The sequence below is a fragment of the Neospora caninum genome, chromosome VIIb (genome assembly GCF_000208865.1).
Source record: "Neospora caninum Liverpool complete genome, chromosome VIIb".
Classification (NCBI taxonomy): domain Eukaryota; phylum Apicomplexa; class Conoidasida; order Eucoccidiorida; family Sarcocystidae; genus Neospora; species Neospora caninum.
In genome coordinates, this window is record NC_018394.1 from 115,189 (window position 1) to 137,220 (window position 22,032).

General features: G+C 59.6%; 1 protein-coding gene across 1 annotated transcript; it reads right to left on the minus strand.

Annotated features, from left to right (window-relative positions):
• Nucleotides 1-1,253: 1,253 nt before the first annotated feature.
• NCLIV_023940 (conserved hypothetical protein) lies at nucleotides 1,254-20,561 on the minus strand (the record flags this gene model as incomplete). Its single annotated transcript, XM_003882588.1, has 2 exons — nucleotides 1,254-9,469; nucleotides 10,172-20,561. The coding sequence occupies 2 exons, from the start codon at nucleotides 20,559-20,561 to the stop codon at nucleotides 1,254-1,256; spliced, it is 18,606 nt and encodes a 6,201-aa protein (XP_003882637.1).
• Between the last annotated feature and the right edge of the window lie 1,471 nt (nucleotides 20,562-22,032).

The following is a 22,032-nucleotide window of genomic DNA, read 5'->3' on the forward strand; positions in this document are numbered from 1 at the left end:
ATTGGTGTGCGATGAGAGGGCGGTACGTGATGAACCAATGCAAAAAATCACTGGCAAGTCTGGGAAAACGGTGACAAGAAGCTATATACAATGATTCGCCGCACGAGTGCCCCGAAGGAGATTCTTCAGCTTGCCTTGCTGTAGTCAGAATGGAAGTCTGTTGAGGCGCAGCGTGAAAGACGAGCATGGACGCCCTGTACCCAGCTGGCCACAACTGGGGCCTCGAAACTAAGTTTGCTATGCATGCCGCTGCCTTGCTTTAAGAACCAACGGAAGCTGCGGGGGGACTGAAAACCCTGTCTGCGTTCTTGTCGACTTCCGGCAAATCCGCTTATGAGACAAGAGGCGCACTGCCGACTGGGCACTCAACGGGTTTCCCCACGGAAATAATTTGGAGGGGAACCGCACGGATAGCTCCTCAAAAATAGACGGACCCCTTCACGCGTTTCATTTTTGCCAATGGTCCACAGCTGGAATAGACAAAAACCCCACGGGGCAACCTTAGGTTGAGAGTAGACGCAATCGCGGTGTGCTCCTAGACCGACTCAGGCGCTTCGTTTGTCTTTGAGGGGCGCGGGCGGAATCTGCGATTGCTCTGTGATGCGCGCTCCCTCCCGGGCGTTCTGCTGTCCAGCCTCTCGTCTCCTTTGTCAGTCTTGCGCTGTTGACCCAGGCGTGTTTCTCTCTGGTAAAGTGTTTAACTCTCCCTTGCGTGCTCGCTCCCTTTTCTTTGCGTATCTCGTTCGGCTTCGCCCTTGTCTCTATATCGCCCTCACCGTGTACTCACTGCGGTTCTGCCTCGCCTATCGCACACATCTTCGTTCTTTCTAAGTCCCATAGTTCAGTGTGCGATTCGTTTTGCGTCGTGAGTGTCCCGTTTACTGGCGTGGTCTGCTGCACGATCGTCTCCCACTTTCATAAATCACAGGCACCACAAGGAGGCACGGTTGCCACGATCGTGCTACGTTCGCCACCATGCACCCACATTACGAAAACATCGTTCACGTGAATTAAGGAAGAACGCATGACAGTTGTCGAGTTGTCACAACTCCAGACAATCGCGCGCGTCACAGCAAGAAGCCGCTTGACCCTTCGGGGCTGTGTGACGGAAGCGTACGTTTTCCACTGCCCTTGGTTCACCACGAAGATGCTTGCAAGAAGCGTTCGCTTTTCTCTTGCTTTTGGTAGCACACATCGTTGCATTGCAGTTCACCACACACCGAATAAGGCAACGCTGTTAGAACGCCGGAGTGTCACTGCATTGTTGCCGATTCGCGCAAGGACTTTGGACATTGCGCTCCCCCGCGCGGAATTATGTCTTCCAGCTTGTACGGCTGTCTCGCTTTTTTGTGTTTTCTGTATAGATGGTATCTGCGCAATGCAAGCGCCAGGAGTTGCCGGAGTCTCTGAGAGACGAGTGGCTGAAGAACGGTCTCTCGATACGCTTGCTGCTTATGAAGTTCTTGCTGAAGCTGGTGTTGCGATTGATTGAGCATGAGAGATGGTTGGCCTTTGGGAGGCAGGAGGAGGAGATCTCGACACCAAACATCTCTTAGGGCAAACAGAAATTCGAAGAAAGGAGGCGCAACAGCAACAAGAATTTTGGCCGGAAGGAGCAAAACGATGTGCGCAAACACAGCAACTGTATCTTCGTTGACAAGCTCCAAGTGTCGGGCCATTCGTCCAGCCGCCAAAAGCGAGATCCGCTGCTGGGCTGCGGTCTCGTGTGACTTCGCCTTCACAGGATCTCGGCCAGCGGATGTTTCTGCCGTGTTGCTGGGTGGAGTCTGCGCTGTAAACGCAGGAGACCAGCGGTCCGTCCAAAGACGCTTTGGAGGAGATTTAGGAATGGCGCATGGCCCAGTAGTGTGAGGGATCTTTTGATGGCAAACGGGTGCCCCTTGAGTCCAGGGTTCCGGGGCGGATTTCCGTACCTCGGCTCGTCCGCCAATTCTTTGGGAATCCTTTCTAGTGTCGGAAAGCGCAGTTTTGCTAAGAGCCAAGCTCGTTTCCTCAGCTGTTTTCGAACCGGGCGCCTCTATATGGTCTGCTTCCGCTATCGGAGAAACAGGACTCGACGACGTCCTCGAAGATGTCGAAACGGGGGAATACACTACACCGCCCCAGTACAGCAATCCGCTGCCCCCCTCCTCGGGACTTGCGTGGCACTGGCAATAGGATCTGTCGGCTGCTGAGGACGATCTTCCCTGAGCGTCGGCTTCCGGCCGGGGGCCGCCTCCCACATTCTCTCTCAGCTCCCTCTCTGCCTGAGCGAGAAATCCATCTTGTCGCAAGCGGCGGTGCTCGTCGGTCCTCTGGAGCTCCAAAGAGACGCGCCGTGGCGGGTGTGCGTCAGTCTTTCTCGCGCCTTCGTCTGACGCCGTCGAATCGCTCTTGACGCCGACCCGAGGCATTCCTGGTGGGCGCACAGCTGCAGCAGCCACAGATGTGTCCTGCTGACTATGAAACGAGTCACCGGCGTCTCCCTCCGGAGCGGCGGAACTCCCTGCGGCGCCGTCAGGCGGGTTTCCCCCCGAGGGCGCTGGCACCGCGGAACTCGGAGCGTACACGGATGGCCTCGATTCAGACAAAAGAGAACCAGTTTGGACGCCTCTAGTGGCAAGTCGTGAAGACGTCACTGTGGACAGTGGGGACGGCCGCAACTCAGGCCTGGGAGGGCACATGAGGCCAGATCCACATCGCTCGGGTGGTCGGGCGCTTGGCGCTAATTGCTGGGAAAGAGTGACATGAGCACAACCAGGCGGAACACTGGGACTACCTGAGACCAATGGAACCACGGGAGGCGAGGGCGACACGAACGATTGCTGCATGCGCTCTGATTCCTTCCTCCCGGCGTCTTTCCCAAACTCGCCGTTCCCGTTGCCTTCCTCTGCTCGAGCATTTGCGGCGTCGCGTGAAACCCAAGCAGAACCTGCATCCTTCTCGTCGCGCTGGTTCCAGCTTCGATGGCCCTGTCCTGACCTGTCGGTCCCACTCCCTTCCTCTTCCGTATCGCCTTTCGTCTCGGTAGGAGCTCTCGGGCATCGTCCCTTCTCTTTTTTCGTGTCTCCTAAAGCGTGTGAGGGCTGCACACTGCGAGATAATAAGGACGGCAACTCCGGCGAAAACCCCTCTCTCTGACCACTCGTTCCCCAGGCACCGCCTTGACTCCCCCAGTCGTTCGAGTCTGTCAAGCCAGTCTGCCCGAGCGCCGCATATCTTTCAGCAGTTTCGCCCTGTGTGTGTGGCAATCGAGCGAGTCTGGCTCGGTCCCCGTCACTTCCACCTGCGCTCCGCCTCCCACCCTCGAGCCCTCCACTGTTTGTCACCCCGTCGCATGCAGCGTGGTTCAAACTGTGTCGCACAGGCGCACGGAACCTAGCGTCTTCCTGGCAGCTTCGCGGTGCCATGTCGCGCTCCCAAAGAGTGTTCGAGCCCTGAGGAGCAAGACAGCTACCGGCCACAGCCGAGGCAAGAGAAGCTGCTGCCTCAGCGGCAGCTTCGGCCGCCTCGGCACGCTTGCGGGCTTCCTCGCGGAGACCACGCGAGAGCGGGACGAGGTCGCCCAGGCACGACAGCGCCATCTCTCTCTGCGCGAGCCCACAGCGGCAGCAGCAGGTGCCTTTGGGGACTAGCCACCAAAGCGCGGGAGTGCCGTCCTCTTCCTCGTTGAGCCAGGAGTCTTCGACGGAGAGAGGCTGCGCCCGCCTCGCGCCTGCCTCGCCGCGCTTTCCCCACGTCAAAGACAGCGAAGAAGGAAAGTTGGGTTCGGCAACAGGGCGGCCTCCTCTAGCTTGTGAGAAATCACGTGGACTCGACGCCGTCGCTGCCGCGCGCAGTCCGCTTCGTGGAGTAGCCGCCTTGGCCTGGTCACTTCCACTTGTCGCTGGCTGCGTTTTCCCGCCCTCGTCGAAAAGCTGCTGCCCCTTCCAACGAGAGATGCCAGTGGTGTCATGGTGGCTGCTCTTGGGGGCCTGCCCCGCGTCGGGAGAGCCCGTCTCGAGATCGTCCCTCGACGCCGCACCGTGCTCAGCTCGCCTTTCCCCCGGCGGCTCCGCGTTCCCGTCTTCGTCTACCGGGGCCACCGAGTCGGTGTCTGACCCCTGAGAACCGCTGCGGAGGCTGCCGCTGTCGAATACGTACCGCCCGCTAGCCGGCGTCATGCTCTCCCAGTGCGTCTGCCACGTTCGCTTCCAAGACTGCAGCCACGCGTTTTCAAGCTCCGCAAACTTGGCGTGTAGCGCCTGGCCGCGAGGGTTTTCAGGTGTGGGGTCGGCCCCTCCTCGGGAAGGCTCTGCAAGGCCTCGCGTCCCCGTGACCAGGCACAGACTAGCCGCGACTGTGAACAACGTGTCATTTGAGTCCTTGCTCCTCACGGGATCCGGCCAGCCCTGGGATGCGTCAACCCCGGACGAGCAGCCCTCGAACTCGCGGCAGGAGTAACACATTTGTGCCCCCCTCTGAGCCTTTGCTTTCTCGGCAGCTTCCTCGGTGTTCTCTCTCTCGCAACCTCCTGCTGTCTTCTCTGTCAACCGTTCCGGCGGCGTCTGAAGCGCTTCAGCTTCTTCTGCCTTCTCAGCGGCCCGCACGTCCTCGAATGCCGCATTCTCCCCCCCATCTTCGTTGACTGCGTCCTTCAATTCGACTTCGTCGTTTCCTTGCGCCGCCATCGGTGGATCCATGTGCATGATGCTGCCATTGGTGCATGCACCATCGCTTCCTTCGGAGCCATGGATTTCTTCTGTTTCGCGGCGTGGTTCGCTTTCCCCGTTCCTCGATTCTTCTGAACGCGGCGATGGTGTCCCCGCATATAGGGACCCTGGCCGCTCCACCCCCGCTGCCTCGTCTTGTTTCCACACGTGCTCGTCGCGCGTGTGGAGTAAGTCCTTTTCTCGAGGCGTTCCCTCTCGATTCAGGCGTTGGTACCTCCCATCGTCTCTCGCTTCTGTTCCCTCGACGGTCGCCCTCCAACCGCAGTCACGACCGCACTCGCTCCGGCGCAAGGCTTGGGCCTGAGCGCAGAAGGCGTCGTAGAGGGCCAGCCCCTGGTCTGTATGGAGGATGAGGCGTGTGGCGTCTTCTCGCGTTAACGAAAGGAACTGCATGGCCTCTTCAATTTGCCTTTCTCTTACGCATGCTTCAGCGGCTGAGCGCCACGTGTGGAGCACGGTCTGTTGTGATTCAATTTGCGCTTGAACAGCTCGCTGCTGTTCCGCAACGCGAGCCAGCAAGGTTCGCAGCGTTGGAGGGCCGTCCAGGAGGCACTCGCCATTTACGAAAGAGCCAGCTTCGGCGTACATCGCGTTCTTCGTTATCCTCTCCGCTCCAAGGTTGTGGGTAAGCCTACGTGATCGCGACACGTTTGAGCCGGTCCGTTCTTCCAAGAGCAGCTTCGCGTCTTCGCGCTCTGCCGAAGTCGATGGCAGAGAAACTGAAACGCCGCACAGGCTAGACCCGGACTGCGGCGCCGGCGTTCTGCCCACCACGGCAGCTAAGCGCCTACCGAGAGGAGAGGCGAGAGCAATCGTGAGATCGAAAGGTGAAACACATGAAGAAGAACCCCAGTTTCGAGCGCACGAAAGCGGCCAGCATTCATTTTTTCTCGTCCCCACAACTCCGTGGTCCTCCGCGCAGGGTCCGAACACCGAGCGCTGCGCATCTGCCAGCTGGGCTCGCAAGTAGACACTCTTTGCTTCCTCATTGCGGAGGAGAGTTCGTAAATGCGTTTCAGTCAAGCAGCGATCTCCTGCATCGTCGTCGCTGTCCCACGACCTGCCAAACGAAGGTGTCTCTGAGTCAGGCCACCCTACCAGCGAGTCAGTGTACGAGCTCGAAGTGTGCATCCCGGGAGAGCAAGGAATCGTTTCGTCCTGGGGAACCACTTCGGCGCCTTCCGTTTCGTCCTGTTCAAGACCGTGCCTTGTTTGCTGTCCTTCCACCGTTTGTACGCCGACGCTCAGTCCTCTCTTCTCTTGGTCCCGCTCGCCTCCTCCGCCCTCCGCGCCCTCTGCTTGCAGGCTTCCTGCTCGATCCCCGATGATGCCTGCCTCGTGCCTCGGCGCCGCCGCGAGACAATCCAAGGGGCTCTCCGTTCTTTTCGGCTCCTTTCGCAGTGGGCATCCGGCAGCGAAAGATGCGGCAGGACAAGATAGAGACCTGAGCGACGAGGGAGAATGGGAGAGAGGCGACGAACGCTCGAATGAGGATGCAGCACTCGCGCGTCTCGTCAACGGTTTCGGAAATCTACCAGGGGTTCGTACAAAGCCAGCTGGCTGACGAGGCATCGAGTGGCGCAGCCTCCTGCGAAGGTTCGAGGCTCCTCCAGCTTCCACAGTATGTCTGGAGGTCTTCAGGAAAATTCCTTCCACGGGCCAAAGCTTCTTGTTTTCTGCCTTCGGTGAACCAGTCGCGTCAGCTTCAGTTCTCCAAGTAGCTGGTGTCGGTCCCCGAGCTGCCTGGCCTTCTTCGCCTCTTCGCCCAGTGTCGATAATCCTCCGCGGCGTCTTCGCCTCTGCTCCAATTACCACGACTTCTGCCGCCTTGTGTCTCGCCGGACTGCACCATCTATTTTCACCATCCGGCCAGTCCATCTCTGCGGCTTCGTCTTCCTCCCGGCTTCCTTCCGAATTCATACGGCGCATCTCCTTTTTCCCGTCGCCAGGATTTTCTCCAAGTCTCTTGTCTTTCTGCTTCCATCCAGAGACGCTTGTGGCCTCTACGTTTCCTTGTGTATCGGCCTTCAAGCCCTCAGATTCGTCATACTCGTGATCGACATCTTCTCCTCGCCCTCGTGCGCATTCGTCCTTAACCGGTAGCCCTCTTTTCTCTCCGTCTTCGGCTTTGGCGTTGCCTCCTGGTCTCTCCCTCCATGCTTTCCCGTCCTCCTCACCTCGCTTCCTGTCGTTCACCCCGTCGTCATTTCCTCCATTCACCTCCGCGGGCATCTCGACCAGGCCTATCGGTTGAACATAACTCCGCATCAGCAGCCGCAGGCGACGGCGCCGAATGTGCCGCTGCATCTTCATTTGCAGTTCGTCCGCATATTTCGCTATGAACGCTTGCAGTCCCTTCCGCAGAACTGCCGACAAGATTTCCTGCTGCAGAAAAAACAGCTGTGGAGGTTTCGAGTGGATCTGGAGGTTCTGGGCGTCGACGTAAACGAGTGTCTTCGAGCGGGTGTCTATACACCGTAAAAACGAATTGCATGCAAGCACCATATCCGTCGCTGCAGTGGCTGCGGAAGCTGCGTCGGAGCTTCCCGCGAACTGCTGATCCACACACTCCACAGCTGCTCCTCCCCCAGAAGGAAAAGCGCACAAAGCCCCGGACGAGAACGGACGCTCGCTTCCCGAAAGACCCGCGTCCACCATGTGGTTCTCGCGGGTATATGCGCGTAGGTTGGATCGAAAAAACTCTGCTGTGGCGCCGTCCTCAACGGTCTCTCCGCCGGGCGATGCAGGGGAGAAAAGCGGATACGAATGGAGACGGGGCGCAAACGCAAGGCCGGAGTTGGACAGCAACCAGGACACGCTCGCCTCGCGTCCTTTTGCATGCCCCGCAGTGGCAGCCGTCAAACACGGCGCGCCGCCAGGAAGGTGACTCCGTCCTCCACTCCCGGCTGCAGGCGGCAAAGACGCAGACAGCGACTTGGGTCCACGTACAGGCGAGTCTGCGAAGGCTGCTTCGTGCCCGCGTGCGCCACTCGCCGCGCGCTGCCCATCTTTCGCACAAGGCAGGTGTGCCCGGGAAGGCGCGGATTCGAAGGAATATGGAGACAAGAACGACGAGACCGAAGGCCTGTGTCCTAGAGGGCCCGTGTCGCCGTCTGGGGCAGACGGCGATCGACTCAAAGTGTCTCCGCCCTTCCTCACCGGCGCCCCCGTCTGTTGTCTGTCCAGAGCTGCCGCGGAGCCGCAGTCCCACCAAGCGGGGCTTTGAACGCGTCCCCGTCCTGCTTCTGAGGCGGCGCGTCCTTCAGCTTTCCCGACCTCGCCTCCCGAGGCTATTTCTTCGTCTCTGACAAAATCTTCCCTTCTGGTCTCTGCCCGTGCTTCTTTCACGCTCGCGAGCGCGGACGCGTGCGCATTCTGGAGCTGCTGCTTAATGGCATGTCGCTGACTCTCCGTCGAGCTAGCCAAAAACGAAGCAGCTGCGGCAGCTGTCCCGACAATAGACGCGAACGCGCTGTCTTTCGAGCGCGCGTGCCCCCAGGCCGAAACGGCGGGGTGCGCAGCCTGGTCCAGGACGGGCAGCGCACAGTGCGCGTGGCTCGGCACTAAAGACTGGAAAGAGAAGAAAGCATCTGAAGACCCCAAGGCGGAATGGAGTGCGTGCGACGGGGGCAAATGGGAAGGAGAGAGACAGGGATTCGGGTGTCCGGACACAGTGAAGCCACCGTCGCCCAGACTCAGGCTGCTCTGCCCCCGCCCTGCGTTGAACATGTGGCCTCCAAAGTGCTGCGCGTGAGAGGCAACGGGAGGGAGACTCTGGGCCCGAGCGAAAGGCGGCGCGGCGGCCGCCAGCGCCGTAGGGTGGAGTGCGAACAGGTGCGAAGAAGTGTAGTTACACCCGGGGCGCAGTTGAGAGGCCGGGACGGGGTGCTGGTGCTGAAGAAGCAGCAACTGTTGCTCCGTCAAACCGCCGCTTCCTGGCGGGGGAAGAAGGGGAGGCGGAAGCGGCCCCACGGGCGAACAGCGCACGCTCCCTGGGCCCCCGCCTGCCCCGCACGCGCGGAAGAGAGCAGGAAAGAAAGGCGTTGAGTTGGAGACGGCCGCGCCTCCGTACGGAAAAGCAGAAAAACTGCCTGAAGATGGCCCGTGGGCTTCAGCTGGAGGAAAGTCCGGAGCCAATCCACCAGGCGAATGCCCAGCGGACGCATGCAGGAGATGCGGGAACGGAAAGGAAGCAGGGTGAGGTGCCAAGCCGTGACCGTTTCCCTGCTGAGAGCTAGGAAAGGCCCACCAGGAAGGAGCACGCGGCTCGTTTCCCCGCTCGTCTCCGTCTGGGGCAGCAGGATGGCGGTCGCCTGCTTTGTCTTTTCCGGACGTTGTCGCGGACGCAAAAGAGCCGATAGGGTAGGACGCCGTGCGAAAAGGGAGTGTTCTTCCTGGGGCCTCGCTGGAACCACAGACAAATTCGGAGACGATAAGATCCCAGCTGGTTGCCCCAGCGTGCCGCTCGCCGCATGCAAGACGGAAGAACCCCGGCACGACAATCGAAAGAGGAATATCGAGAAGAAGAGCGAGGATGCTTTTCGGGGGCGTCCCGCCGTTCGCCTCGCTTCGCGCATCTTCGTCTTGGGAGGATTCGCACACTCGGAGGCATATGCTGTCGGGTTGGAGAGTCTGCAGAGGCTCGGGCAGCAGCTCCTGCACGGACTGTCTCCCGGTGAGACTGTCGTCTTCCTCCGCTTTCTCGCCGCCGTCGCTCTCCTCTTCCCACTCTGCTCTCGGCGTCCGCGTGTAGGTGCCTGAGCATCGGACACAACGGGACAACATGGGGGGTTCGGGGTGGACGTCAGATGCTCCATGGCCTCAGTGCATGCAGAAACCGGCCATGCAAAACGTGCACATCGAGAACATGCCGGTTCTGTTGGCGCGCAGCTCTGCACATCGCATTCAGCGCGGCGGCATGCGGCTGCGACGTCCAAGTAAGCGTCGGATGAACCAAAATGCGACGCGAACAGCACGAGAGTTTCATGCACATTCCGGCCCGGTGACGCTCGGTGGTGTGCACATGACCAGCTTAAGTTTTTTTCTCGTTTGTCCGTGCTCCGCCGTAGAAGTGTCTCCTGGGCGTTCCAGTGTTATCGCTGCTGCATGCGGTTGTGCCCCCACAAACCCCAAACCTAAAGCTCGATTTTTGTGCGGCGGCGCATCAGAAGATGTCCACCCTGACTTCTCTCCACGACGCTTCGAACCCAAGGGCAGAGACGCGCCTTACAACTGAAAAGCGGCAGCACCTGGCACCTTCCCTCTGCTGTCGCCTCGCCTTCCATTTTGCGAGGAGGTACTGAAGAGGCACGCATTTAGAGGTTTCCGACGGTACGCGGAGACGCGCACACGAGCGCGCGTGCCCCCAATTCCCCCCACGCCCCTTTCAGAATACCACGACAAAAACCTTGCCTTGCACACGTGATGCGGCCCACTTGTAAAAACGCGCGACAACCTACCACTCAGACTCTGTGTGCTAGGGAAAACCCTCCGCGAACGCGAACAGCTGCGCCCTGTCGTTGATCGATACGAAGCGACGCCGAGAGCAGTTCCACTTGCAGGACTCTTCAAGGCCACCTGCGGCTGCGCAGGCGACTCCCCTTGGAGGTCGAAGTGTGCCATGGTCACCTGACCGCGTGTGGACGTCGCCAGGGGCCTTCGTGCGTCTCGAAAGCCCCATTCGTTTGGAATGGAGGGCGCGGTGCCTCTCGGAACTTCGTCCCTCTGAGCCTCATGGCGTCGGGCGTCTCCGGCACGCAGCCTCTCCAACGACAGGGGACCTCCGGCGAGTACTGCCGCCTCTTCTCGGCCTCGCGAAACCTCCGCGGCTCTCCGCTGGGCTCTACAGAGACCATCCTGCAGCTCCGGAGGGTGAGCCGGGTCACCAGGTGGAGCGGAAATTCGGTGTTCCGGCACACCTCTGAAGAACGGGACTGCTTCGCCACGCAACGCCTTGCTGTCGCCTCTGGCTCGAGGCAGAGTTTGAGCGAAACCGTTGTCGGCAGGCATCTCCAGAGACCGCCGAGAGGGCCCTCCGCTGCCAGCCTGTGGGGCGAGTGTACCGACACCTGAGCTCCGTTCGAGGGCTGACAGGGCCCGGAGAGTTGGCGGTCGTCGGGTGGCTTGAGGCGCTGCCCCGACGTTGCCTTGCCTTAAAGAGACCGAAGACGCGAGGAAGGAAGGCATGCCGCCGTGTCCCGATCTTCGCGCCGGGTGCTCTTCACCCACGACACGCCCGTGGTGGGCTTGTCGAGGGCCGTTCCTTTCTTCGAAATCCAACATTTCCCTCTCTTTCTCTCCCGTCTCACACCAGTGCCCCGGCGGCGAATGCTGAGAGTGCATCTGAACGTTTGCGCCTTCGTGGAACGGCCGAGTCGACATGTGGTGTCGCGACAGGAAAGCGCTATCCTCTGCACTCAGTCCCGCTCCGCCCGTCTCTCGGGCTTCCCGTCTGAAATCCTGCACGAGCTGAAATGGCATCGGCCTCTCTCCCTCGTCCTCGGCTCGTGTCAGCGTAGCTTCCTTTCCGCGTCGGCTACTCCGCATTTGTGCGGCACGGTCCAGGGGCGCGCAGGGCGGAGGGTCGGGGACGCGCGCCACACCAGCCGAAGCCGTGCGGCCCACCGTGGCTGCCTTCTGTGCTCCAGCAGGCGAGGGCGAAGGGTGCGAGAAAGGCGACAGCCTTTGGGAGGGCGGCAACGCAGGCGCTGAAGCCGCAGCCGTCAGAGACGCGAGTGAAGACCTGAACGACTTGTGCCCAAGACAGTATTCGGCCAAGTCTTGGATAGAAGCTGCAGAGGACGCCGAGCGATCAAAGAGCTGTGGACAAGACGAGGCTCCGCGTTTTCCTCGCCCATCGTCTGATGATCGCCCCAAGCTGGCGACAGCGCCAGCGACGGAGACATGCGGAGACTGGAAGTTGGTGGAGGCGAGCAGCGAGAGCAGAGACGAGCCGGAATTCGACCTCGACACGGGGGGTGACGCGCGTGAGGGAAGCACGGCGTCCTGAGGCGAAGCTGGAACGAGAGGGGACGCAGCTGAATACGGCGGAGACGACTGCTGCCTCAGAACGGGCGTGTGGGCAGAGTGAGGCGGCACAGTCCCGTCAACGGAAGGACTCGCACAAGCTTTCGCTCTGTGGGGCCAGTAACCAGGGAGCGGGGGTGGCCCTAGGCCTCCGCTAGACTCTTCGCGCTTTCTGTACTGGCCGCTGTGTGACACTCGATCTGCCAAAACAGACGCCGAACGCACGCCTTCCGCACCCTGAGACTGCTCGGCTGTTCCCGTCTCTCCTCTGCCCCGAGCGCTCCCCGCGTCGTGCTCAGTTCCTCGGGGCTCGTCTGGAATCCTCCCCCGCCTGCTGCGTTCGACCTCGGCCTTGTGGAGGTCGTGGAGCTTCCGCAACAACCTTAGCTGCTGGCGCTGGTGGTCTGTCAGCGCTAGCGCTCCAGAGGGTAGGGAAGACAAGGCGGCCGCGGTGTGTTTGGAAATCGAAGGCAGCGACGTCGCGAACGACAGGCGAGCTCCGGTGCCAGGCGCACTCTCTTCCGAACGCGTTGGTGTTCCTCTGTGCCCAGTGTCCTTCAAACTGCGACTGCCTCCCGTGCCCCCAGTCCCCACCCAGCTGCCGTCTGCGGCTGGCGGCTGCCCAGCACTGCATGCGTGGTGCCCGCGATCTCCCGCAGCCTCGCCTTCCTCCCGCTTTCCGCTTCTCTCTCGGCTGGTCGCTGCGGCGCTTCCCAGCCCTCTCTCCACGCCGGCGCCAGCGTCTGGGGCGTTGCCCGCAGCTCGCCGCGGGTCTTTGTTCTTCGCCTTGTGCGAGAGCAGCGCCGCTTGCAGAGCCGCCGACAGCGAGGCGGACGACAACGCAGTGCCCATCCCCCCCTCGGCTGTCATAACCGCAGCGGCAGAGGCGGCGAGAAGCCGCAAAAGGCTGAGCTCCGTGGATGCACTGGCTGTGTGTCGCGACGTTCCACGTTCGGAGGCGAGGGCTCTCGCGCCGTTGTGCCGGACCGCAAGGCCCCCCGGAGATGAAGCACTTCGCGGCAAGTCCGCCGAGGTATCTGCGCCAAGTGGAGAAGGCACCCTCGCGTGAACTAGGTCGCTTCGTTTTCTGTGTCCTGGCTTCCCTGCAGTTGACTCCTGAGGCGACGGCATTCGTTGTTTCGCACCCGCCGACGCACCCTGCGTCTGCCCTCCGTCTCCAGAGCTCCCTTCTTGTTCGTCCACTCTCAGTTGCTTCTCCGGTTTCTGGGGGCGTCTTTGGTGTTCGACAAGCTGGCGCCTCAGCCGCTTCAGCTCTCTGCACACGATGTCAACCAACGCCGACTTCTTCTCCCGACCCCGCTGAGCATGACTTTGACTCGTTAGAGCATTCGCTGCTCCGTCCACTGTCTCGCTCGCGCCGCCTTCGCCCCGGTGGTCCCCGCTGGAAGTCGCCTTCGCGGCGCCGAGCCTCGCCGTCTCGTCGGCAGAAAGGTCGCCTCTCAACAGCCTGTCGAGAGGCGCGAGAGAAAAGCGGTCCTTTCCTGCTGAGCGTTTGTCTCCTAGCGGGAGTTGAGGCAGCTGACGCAGTTCATGGCGCAGCGCGTTCTCGAAGTGCCGGTGGTCCGGCTGCGCGGGTGGCGGTGACGCGGAGGCACCGGTCCCCGAAAGAGGCCACGAGGGCCGAGAAGACGTGGAAGCCGACGCAGACGGAGGGACGTTCGATCCTTTCTGGCCAGGCGCTGCGTCTGGCGAGAAGTGCCTCGAGGGCGCTGCGCGGAGGCCGCCTCCGAGGTTGCCCAAGGGAAGGCGGCTGCAGGCCGACGCTAACGGCGAGCAGGGGACCGCTGACCCGGTGGACTCGCGGAAACTGTCAGTACCCTCTGGGGGTGGGGCAGCGGCGGGGCAAGCTGCTCCGGACGAAAAAGAACCGGAACGGTGTCCTGGACTCCCTCGCAGAGACCCGCCCTGTGCTGGCAGACGGTTGGGACTGGAAGCAAGCAGGCGTTGCAGAACTCCCGTGAGAGCTTGCAGAGCTGTGTCCTGTATTTTCGAGGCCTCGGCCGGTCGACTCGAAACCCCGCGACCCGCCTCCCGCCTGGATTCGGTTTCAGGTTCTGGCGCTTCGCCGACTTTCCTTCCTCGGCCCGTCTCGCCTTCTCTTCGTGGCTGACCCTGCACTTCGACTGTCGCCCCCGCGCGGAGAGACGAAGAAAGCGGCTGCTGCAGGTGTCGCCGACCCCCACAGGGAGTCTCACTTCTCTCGCGGTGGCGCTCGCCTTCTTCCCTGCCTCCCGTAAGACTCTGCGACGGGACAGCATCTGACGGGACAGCATCTGACGGGGCAGCGGACCCGACGAGATGCATGCGGGAGTCGCCCCGGGGACACTCGTAGGTGTGTTGTTGGCGAAGGTGGAATTCGTCTCTTTCACTTCCTGGGCCTCTGGGGTCTGTCGTGGCGCCGTCACCGCTAGGTTGCGGAGCCGGTGTAGGAAAAAAGGAAGTCGAAGACGAACGGCACGAAGACACGTCAGCCGCACCTGGTCGCCAGTTGGACACACTGAATGCTGGACGTCTCTCGGCTTCAGATCCTCCCGTGAAATCTTCAGAAAGACCTGGGTTCTTCGACGTCTCATTCGGGCCCCCGGGTGCTACCCGTCCACTGCGGGCCACCTCTCCGCGCGGAATCGCCAAGGACGAACTTAGCTGGTCCTTCGAAGGGACACGGCCTGCGCTTCCGTCGGGACCGACCAACTGAGCAGAGTGGCGACTCGAGGCTTCCAGGCCAAGCGCAGTGGACGCCCCAGGTGACGCACCTGGGAGAGGCACGCACGGAGCGGGGTCTAGGGCGGGCGACGGGCTTTGCTTCGGCTGCCATGCCACCCCCCTACCTGGAGCCTGGCCTGGTACAGGTGTATGACGCCCTGTGGTTTTCGGAACGGAGAGGCAGTCGCGTCCTGAGAGTTCGATTTTTCTTCCTGTCTGCCTCCTGTGACGCTCAGCAAGGGGCGGACTTCGAACCCGAGAACCAGATGACGTCACGGTGGTCGCTTCTGGCGTCTTGTCCTTCAACTCGGCATTTCCCGACTGCGACTGAGGTGGGGCATTTGCCGGAAGAGGCAACGAAGCAGTGGAACTGCGACGGCGAGCCTCTGCGTCTCCCAGCGGAGCACCCGCCTCCCCGTTCTCGCGCCCCTCTATCGCTTCACTGCCTCGACTCTGGCTTCCGTCTCCGGTGTTTCTCTCGCCATGCGCACCCTCTTCCAAGGTCGAGTCAGCAAAGTCCTTCACTCGGGCAGAAGCCGAAGCGCAAGGAGAAAGAGACAAACCACAGCGTTCAGTCGTAACGTCCTGACATCTCCCAGAGCGTCCGGCTGGTGCCGCCCATTCTTTGTTGTCGCGACAGTCAGCAGCCCGTGGAGAAGAAAGGGTTCGCTCCTGACTCCGTGTTCTCGGTCTTCCTGTACTTTGAGATTCCGGCTTGCTCCCATCGAACCGATCCGGCAACCGGAGAGGCGCGTCAGCACTCGTAGAGCTCCTGACGAAACTGACACATTTCAGTCCCGTTTCGTCTCGTGCTGCCCCGGGTTCCTGCGGCGGACGCTGTTGTCCCTCGTCCAGGTTGCTTTCGCCGCAAGAAACGTCCTTGGGGGGCGAGAACATCACTTTCCCCCCACCGTGGTCAGACTGCCGTAGTGCCATCCCTTTGTGAGGATCTCCTGCTTCTGTTGATTCGGCTTCGTCCTCTTCACTCTCTCCCCATCCTTCGCTTGTGCGGGCGCGCCGCTGTCTAACTTCCTCAGCACCTGACCGTGTCTCGCACGCCGCACCAGCGGCGCCTGAGCCGTTGCAGCCTCCACGGAGGCCTTCCGCAGGTAGCCCCGTCGAACCCGACCGGTCCAGAACAGGCGCTCCCGGCTCTTGATTGACCGTCTTGGACAGTTTCCTGAGAAGCTCTTCTTCGCTCTGCGTTCGGTCGGGCGTAGGAGGAGTCCGACCACCGAGTCCGTGCTGGAGCGCGTGGAGGGGTAGCTGATCAATTTCTGCTGCAGGCACCTGACCCTGGTGGCGGAGAAGCGACGCGAAGCGTGCAAAACTCGCTTCCTGTTCTCCCTCTCTCGGCCCCCTGCTGTCTCCAGGGCGCTCTCCTGTTTTGCCTTTCCACGCTGCGGCTTTACCTGCCTTCGCTCCCGTCACAGACTCTGTCGTCTCTGCTGTCTTTCGCTCAACGCGAAGAGATCCTGACACCTTCTCCGAACGTTCCTCTCTGCCTTGCATCCCCAGTTCCCTTCCCCTGGCGTGTGTTTTCTCAGAAGTGGAGAGGGAATCTTTGGCAGGCAGTCCCAGGCTGCCCAAAATCACCCCCGGCACGGGTGGAGCGGCGGGCGCACCATCTGGACATGGAAAACTGGAGACAGAAGAGAAGAGCGTTTCCTGGGAGGTGCCGGTCTCTCGTTTCCCCGAATCCGAAAAGTCGGGCTTGTCGCTTTCCCGCTGTGACGTCCCTTGGGTGCCGGCATTCTTGTGCAGCGCGGGAGTCAAACCCGGATCAAAATTGTAAGATGAGTTTCGATCTAAAGCGAGGCCGAGAGTCGCTTTGAGGGAGGCCTCTGGTGCGCCACTCTGCCGTGTCTCTCTGTGCAGCAGAAGGCAGGCTTCAACCGTTTCTCTCTCATCCTCGCGATTCTGTTCACCCCCTTGTTCAGGTGGTGCATCAGGCAAATAAAGAGGAAATGAACTCCGCAAATGCTGAAGCACCTGAGTCCCCTTCGTATCAGGGCGGTGCCTTTTCTGCGTGCTGCGAGCAGAAGCCGCCGGCACGGGAGACGAGAGAGAAGAACAGACATCAGAGGAGAGCAACAGAGCGGCGTGAGAGGGCCGGTGGTTCGATAGTAGTGTGTCAGCACACGGAGGAGTACATGCGTCAGGTTCGGAGGTTTCGGGCGCTCGCATGTCATGCCGGGTGTCTGCGTGGCTGACTGAAGAGGCCGCGTCGGTGTCAGGAGTGATGGTGCAGGGAACTGGAAGGGGTGCGCGCGGAGGCCAACTTGACAAAGAGGAACAGCCAGAATCCGTCTCCCTTTTCAAACGGGAAAGAGAGTCAGTTGCTGCGGAACTGTCCGCACCAGCAAGAGGCGAGGGTGCCACGGGTAAAGAACAAGGGGGACCACGTGGGTTCGCTGGTGTGGAAGGCGATCTGCACACGGCGAGGTGTTCCGGAGTCGGAGTGTCGCTTGCGCTTTCCGCAGGAGAACTACCGTTTCTGTTACTGGGGCCGTGAGCATGGGAAGGAGGTCCAAGTAGAAGAGACGAATATGGGGGAGTGGAAAGGAGCGAGGCAAGTAACTTGGAAGGACGGTTTGATGCCAGTTGAATAGCTGCATTGGCCGTAATACATCGGAGACAGCTACACGACGGGGTTCTCTGGCAAGGCGGACCTCCTATTCCAAACAATTTGTCTGACAAAAGATCTCGCAACGTCGCTTGCTGCGGGTGTGCTGGAAGAGACGAAGGAAACGAAGGAGAAAGAAGGCCTTTTTGCTCCAGCGGCTGCGGCAGCAAAGCGTGCGGCCTTACGCTCCCACCCCTCTCTTTTCCTTTCGCTTTTTTCCCGGGAAAGCCGTAGCCGTCATACCCTGACCCTTCCGATTCCTTTCTTCTGGATGCATACTCGGCAGGGGCTCTGTCTCGGCTGGGGTCCGTTCTAGACGCGCCTCGGTTCTCGACCGGCCATCGAAGCGAGCCGCTGGTAAAAGGACCCACGGTCGTCCCCTTCTCGGCCCGGAGCTCTTTTGCTGTGTGCTCGGGAGTCTCTGTCGCTGACGCAGGAGGGGTGAGCGAGGACGCAGGTGGAGATGGCGGTAACGTTCCTGCTTGCGGGTGTTCGCGGTGTTTCCCCCTCACGTCGCTCCCACCCCGAAAGCCTTGCCGATCGCTGGTATCAGGAACATTTTGTGCAGGCTGTTTGAAGCCGTGGTGCGGTGTGCGGCTGTCCTCGCGCGGGTCTGGTCGAAGCAACGGAGACTGTGGGATGAGGGGATCCACCGGGTTTCGACTGACCAAATCTACAGACGTCGAAGGCAGGGTTTGCCCATCACCTCCAGAAAGCTGAGAGCGATGGCCAGTGGTTGGTGCGGGGGTTTGCATCAGGGGACTTCCTGCAGGCGCTGAGGCGCCTGCTGGCGGGACGGACATCGAGATTCCGCGTTCCCCGTCTTCGCCGTGAAGGCTTGGCTCTTCTTTTGTGGCACGCGAAGGAAGTAACGCCGACTTGTGAGGCAGCTCTTGCCATGCGAGAACCGAACCCCGCTGGCCTTCTGGCTCCGGCGCTGGCTTTTTCAGGACCGCGTAAACATACTGTTTCGCCTGTGGGCGGCGATGGAGAGGCAGGTGGCTGCCTCTTCCGCCCAAGGTGCGCGGGAAAGCGTCGCGAGGCGAAGAGTAGAAGTTGGAGGCAAAGACAGACTTCTTCGCACTGACGGGCGCCACGGGGGACTCGTGCTTCGTGGTCGCAGACTTGTGTATTCGAGGTTCACTTCCCTGTGTCGTGTCTGGAACGCTCCTGGCGCCGTCTCTCGGACGAGGTGCCGTGCCTGTCGTGACTGAAGATGTCTCTTCAGCCTTACAGAAGACGGTCTTCTCGTCATGGGCTGCACACGCCTTCACAAGATAGACGCCTCTTTTCCTGCTTTTTTCCTCAACCTTTTTGCCTCCTTCCTCACCAACCGGGAATCCCTCCGCTGGGTCTGGGCCCCCCCGTTTCCGTCCGAGGCAGGGAGATGCTGCTCCAGCAGAAAAAAGCTTCCGTTGCTGACTTCCGCCCCACGTACTTGTTTCCCTGCAGGGGGTGGAATCTTTGCCGGACACATGTGCGTCCTGCTCTGCATGCGAGTTTGGACTCTTTCTAGGGCAGGTCTCCTGCGCTGTCAAGTTACGTGATTCTGGAAACTTGTCGAGTTTGTCCACCCAAAGAACAGGGCTTTCCGTTGTTTCTGTTCTGCCACTGTCAGTCGCGACTGCGCTAGTTGCGGGTCTCGTTTTCGTTTCCGGCGACCATCTTTGCCTTCGCTCCGTTGAAGTCTCTTTATTTCTTTCGAAAGGCGCATCTGTTGGCTGCTGGAGAGCATTGCCGTTGGGAATCTCTTTTGTTCCTTGTGTGACATATTCAGACTGGTGCTGCCTTCCCCTCGCCAGCCGTGCTTCTCTCGGTTCGCTGGTGTCAAGACCTGCCTCCGTCCGCTGAGAGACTGAATCACCTCGGGGAAATGGCGTCTGCCTCGGGGAAGACAAACAGCCAACCGTTGCAGGGAGCGTGGCGTTGTGGGGAACGCCACCGACTCCCACGGGAAGTGAGTGCGAGAGCGCGTTCCCGTGTGCCTGAAAAGAGAGGCTTCCGGATGGTTTGATATCATCTGTTTTCTCGTCTTTTCTGGGCACGCTACTCTGAGGGGTTGAAATAGATGTGCTGAGAGCAGACTTCTGACTGGTGGACGCCTTCCAGACAATAGAAACCCTTCCACTATCGCTTCTCTTAGAGGACGATTTGGCGAACGACTGTCGCGCGCTACTCTTTCTCCCTTGATGCAACAGGATCGAACCGGCTGTCGATTGTTTGGACGAGGACGTTGGCACTTTACTAGGACTGTCGGAGGCTTCAGCTGGTTTCCTATCAACTAGCGCCGAGAGCGGTTCCCACAAAGACACGGAAGCCTCTTTTCCTGGCTTTTTTTGTCGATTTACCTGGCGTGCCGCAAACGCAACAAGATCGCCTTTCTTTGAAACATGTACGTTTGACACAGTTGCCACCGTTACCGAACATACCCCGGCGCTTTCGCTACTCGAGATTGCAGCGTCTCGCCCCGGAGGATCTGGCTTCCCGACCGCAGGGAGGGTTACCGAGCCGCACGTGGCAGCGCCCTCCGCATGCTGGGGCGCCAATCCCTGCTTCGCTGGGTCTTCTGGTCGTGCTACCACGCTGGAAGTTGTGGAACTTCGCGTAGACAGGAGATCCGCCGTCGCTTGAAGGCTAGGCGTTTCAGCAGAGTTGCCCCTCATGGAACATTCTTCAGGCGCTGACACTTTTTTCGGATTTTTCTCAAGACCCCTGGTGGCTACAGATGGCTCTGGAACTGGATCGGAGGAACACATTTGAAACGAAACGGCCTTCAGAGGGGCGACATCGGAAATGGACCGGGGTGGTTCGGTTTCTGTGGAATCCCCCGTATTGTCTACAGAAGCAAGGGGTTTTGTGCCTCCCGGGTTCGATCCCGTATCATGCACGCTACCTGAACGGCTGGGCGACGTCTGAGGAACGTACGTCGCGAGAAGCGGTGTGGTCTCGTTCCTACTTGACTGCTTGTGATTATGGCTCTTTCGCTTATGTTGGCCGTGCTTCTTTCCCCTAATGAACGCGCCCCCTTCATCCGGATGGTGCTGAGGAAGCCTGCTTGAGCTTACTGTACAGTCTGATGGGACACCGATACTGGATGCCTCTGCAGCGGAGGCTTCGGTTGTCTTTAAAGAATTACTCTTTGGATGCGACGCCTCCTTGGGATCCTTCGTCGCTTCTGGTGATATTACACTATGTGTCGCCTTAACTACGGGAATGTACATGACCGTTTTCGGCGGTCGCGGTGGTGATGAAGCCGCAGGTAGGCGAGACACTGTAGAGATAGCAAGACGTAGCTTTCCAGTTGAGGGTGGCGACGCCTGGTGACTTGCTTTTGTTGGAGATAAAGGAGAGGCTAAGGTGGAGCCTACAGTCGATGACGGAATCCACTGGTTGTTTCTTGCTAAGCCCTCGGCAGGAAGAAGGCCTTTTGACGGCCTCTCCTTTTCTTGGGAATCCTCCCCGGTGTCGAGCATACTCGTGATCAACCAAAGCAGAGAGACAAAATAGATGCTCAGGCGTTCTTCCCCTCGAAGGATACGCTAATGAAAGAGGAAGGGAAGAAGACTGGAGTGGAGCGAAGAACAGCTGGACACGTTACTTCTTTGGTCTGAAGAAAAACCGGGACCAACCAGACACAGACGTTTCGCCCGACTGCATTGGAAGGAACGTCGAAACACGGGCTCTTTCGACGCCTTGTATACCACTGTCTTGGACCGATGGACATGCTGCTGTGGACTTGTTTGCTTACTCCCGGGTCGGCAGGAGCACACAAAACTAATAGGGGCGACAGCTGAGAAGCGCTCCCGGATGTTTCCTGCAGGTGCGCTACTTCGGGAAAAAAGGGACAAGCCGAGGCTCCTTGTGTAGGGCTGTGACCAGAGCATCGGAGTTTCGGCTCCATCCAGCGTAGCACGGCACACTTTCACTGCAGACTTTCCACAGTCTGAGTGTATCCTTGAAACCCCACAGATGGCAAAAGACGGAGCTAGTCTGTGAGACGGTCTCTTGTCCCCCGTCCCGTTTCTTAGGCAGTACGAACGTTTTAGTCATCTGTGTGCCGAGGAGACACGGAAAGACTCCCTTATGTATCTGAAAAACGGATGGAATGTGGGTCACTTCAGGGATTCAACTAGCAAATGAACAAGGCCCTTCAACAAGTCGTAAACAACGCGCAGATTTTGCAAATTGCCCTCGACGAGGTGGCCAAGGGCAGTCTAGGGTAGGGCGGTTACACATGATTGAAATGCCGGCGTAGTTCTAATATCAAAGAAGTCTTTTATTCCTGCTGTTGGCGCTCAACAACAACACCAGGGAGTTAGACTAAACAGTTAGACTGAACAGCGCAGGGGAGCGTTCGGGTTCCGCGCATGCTCTGCCACTAGATCGACCCGGGAAAACGAGAGCAGATTCTGTACCAAGCACAACGGTTCTTGCGCCTTTCTCGTACTTCCTGGTCATGGCAAAGAATTCAATTGTAGCCGGCAAATCGGAAAAGTTATTTGGAGATGGAACTGGTTCGCTCGTTGATGTTGCCGAGTACGCACACAAGAAAACGAGGATGCGAAGTCCTGTTGTTGGCTAATTAGTTGAGGAAATGAGTTACTTGAGAACCAGGCGACACCACAATACATTCTTAGATATTTCTTCGTAAGACATGAGGAACTTTTTGATGAGTTACATTTTTCGTGAGGCTTCCATTAACCAAAAAGGACAGAGGGTTGAGCAAAACAGAGCGGTAATGACTAGGAGCACCCATGGAAGCGAGATAACTGAGAGATGAAATATCGCAACAATGCTTTAAGGCAAAGCGTGAATCAAAGAGCTGAATCTCAAACCGGGACCATTACCATGTCTTGATTACCCCATAGAAGAATAAGAGGAAACGGCGTATCTTCGCGCTTTCCCTCTTTCTCTCGTAAAGCGAAAACAGTTTCTGTTTTTGAA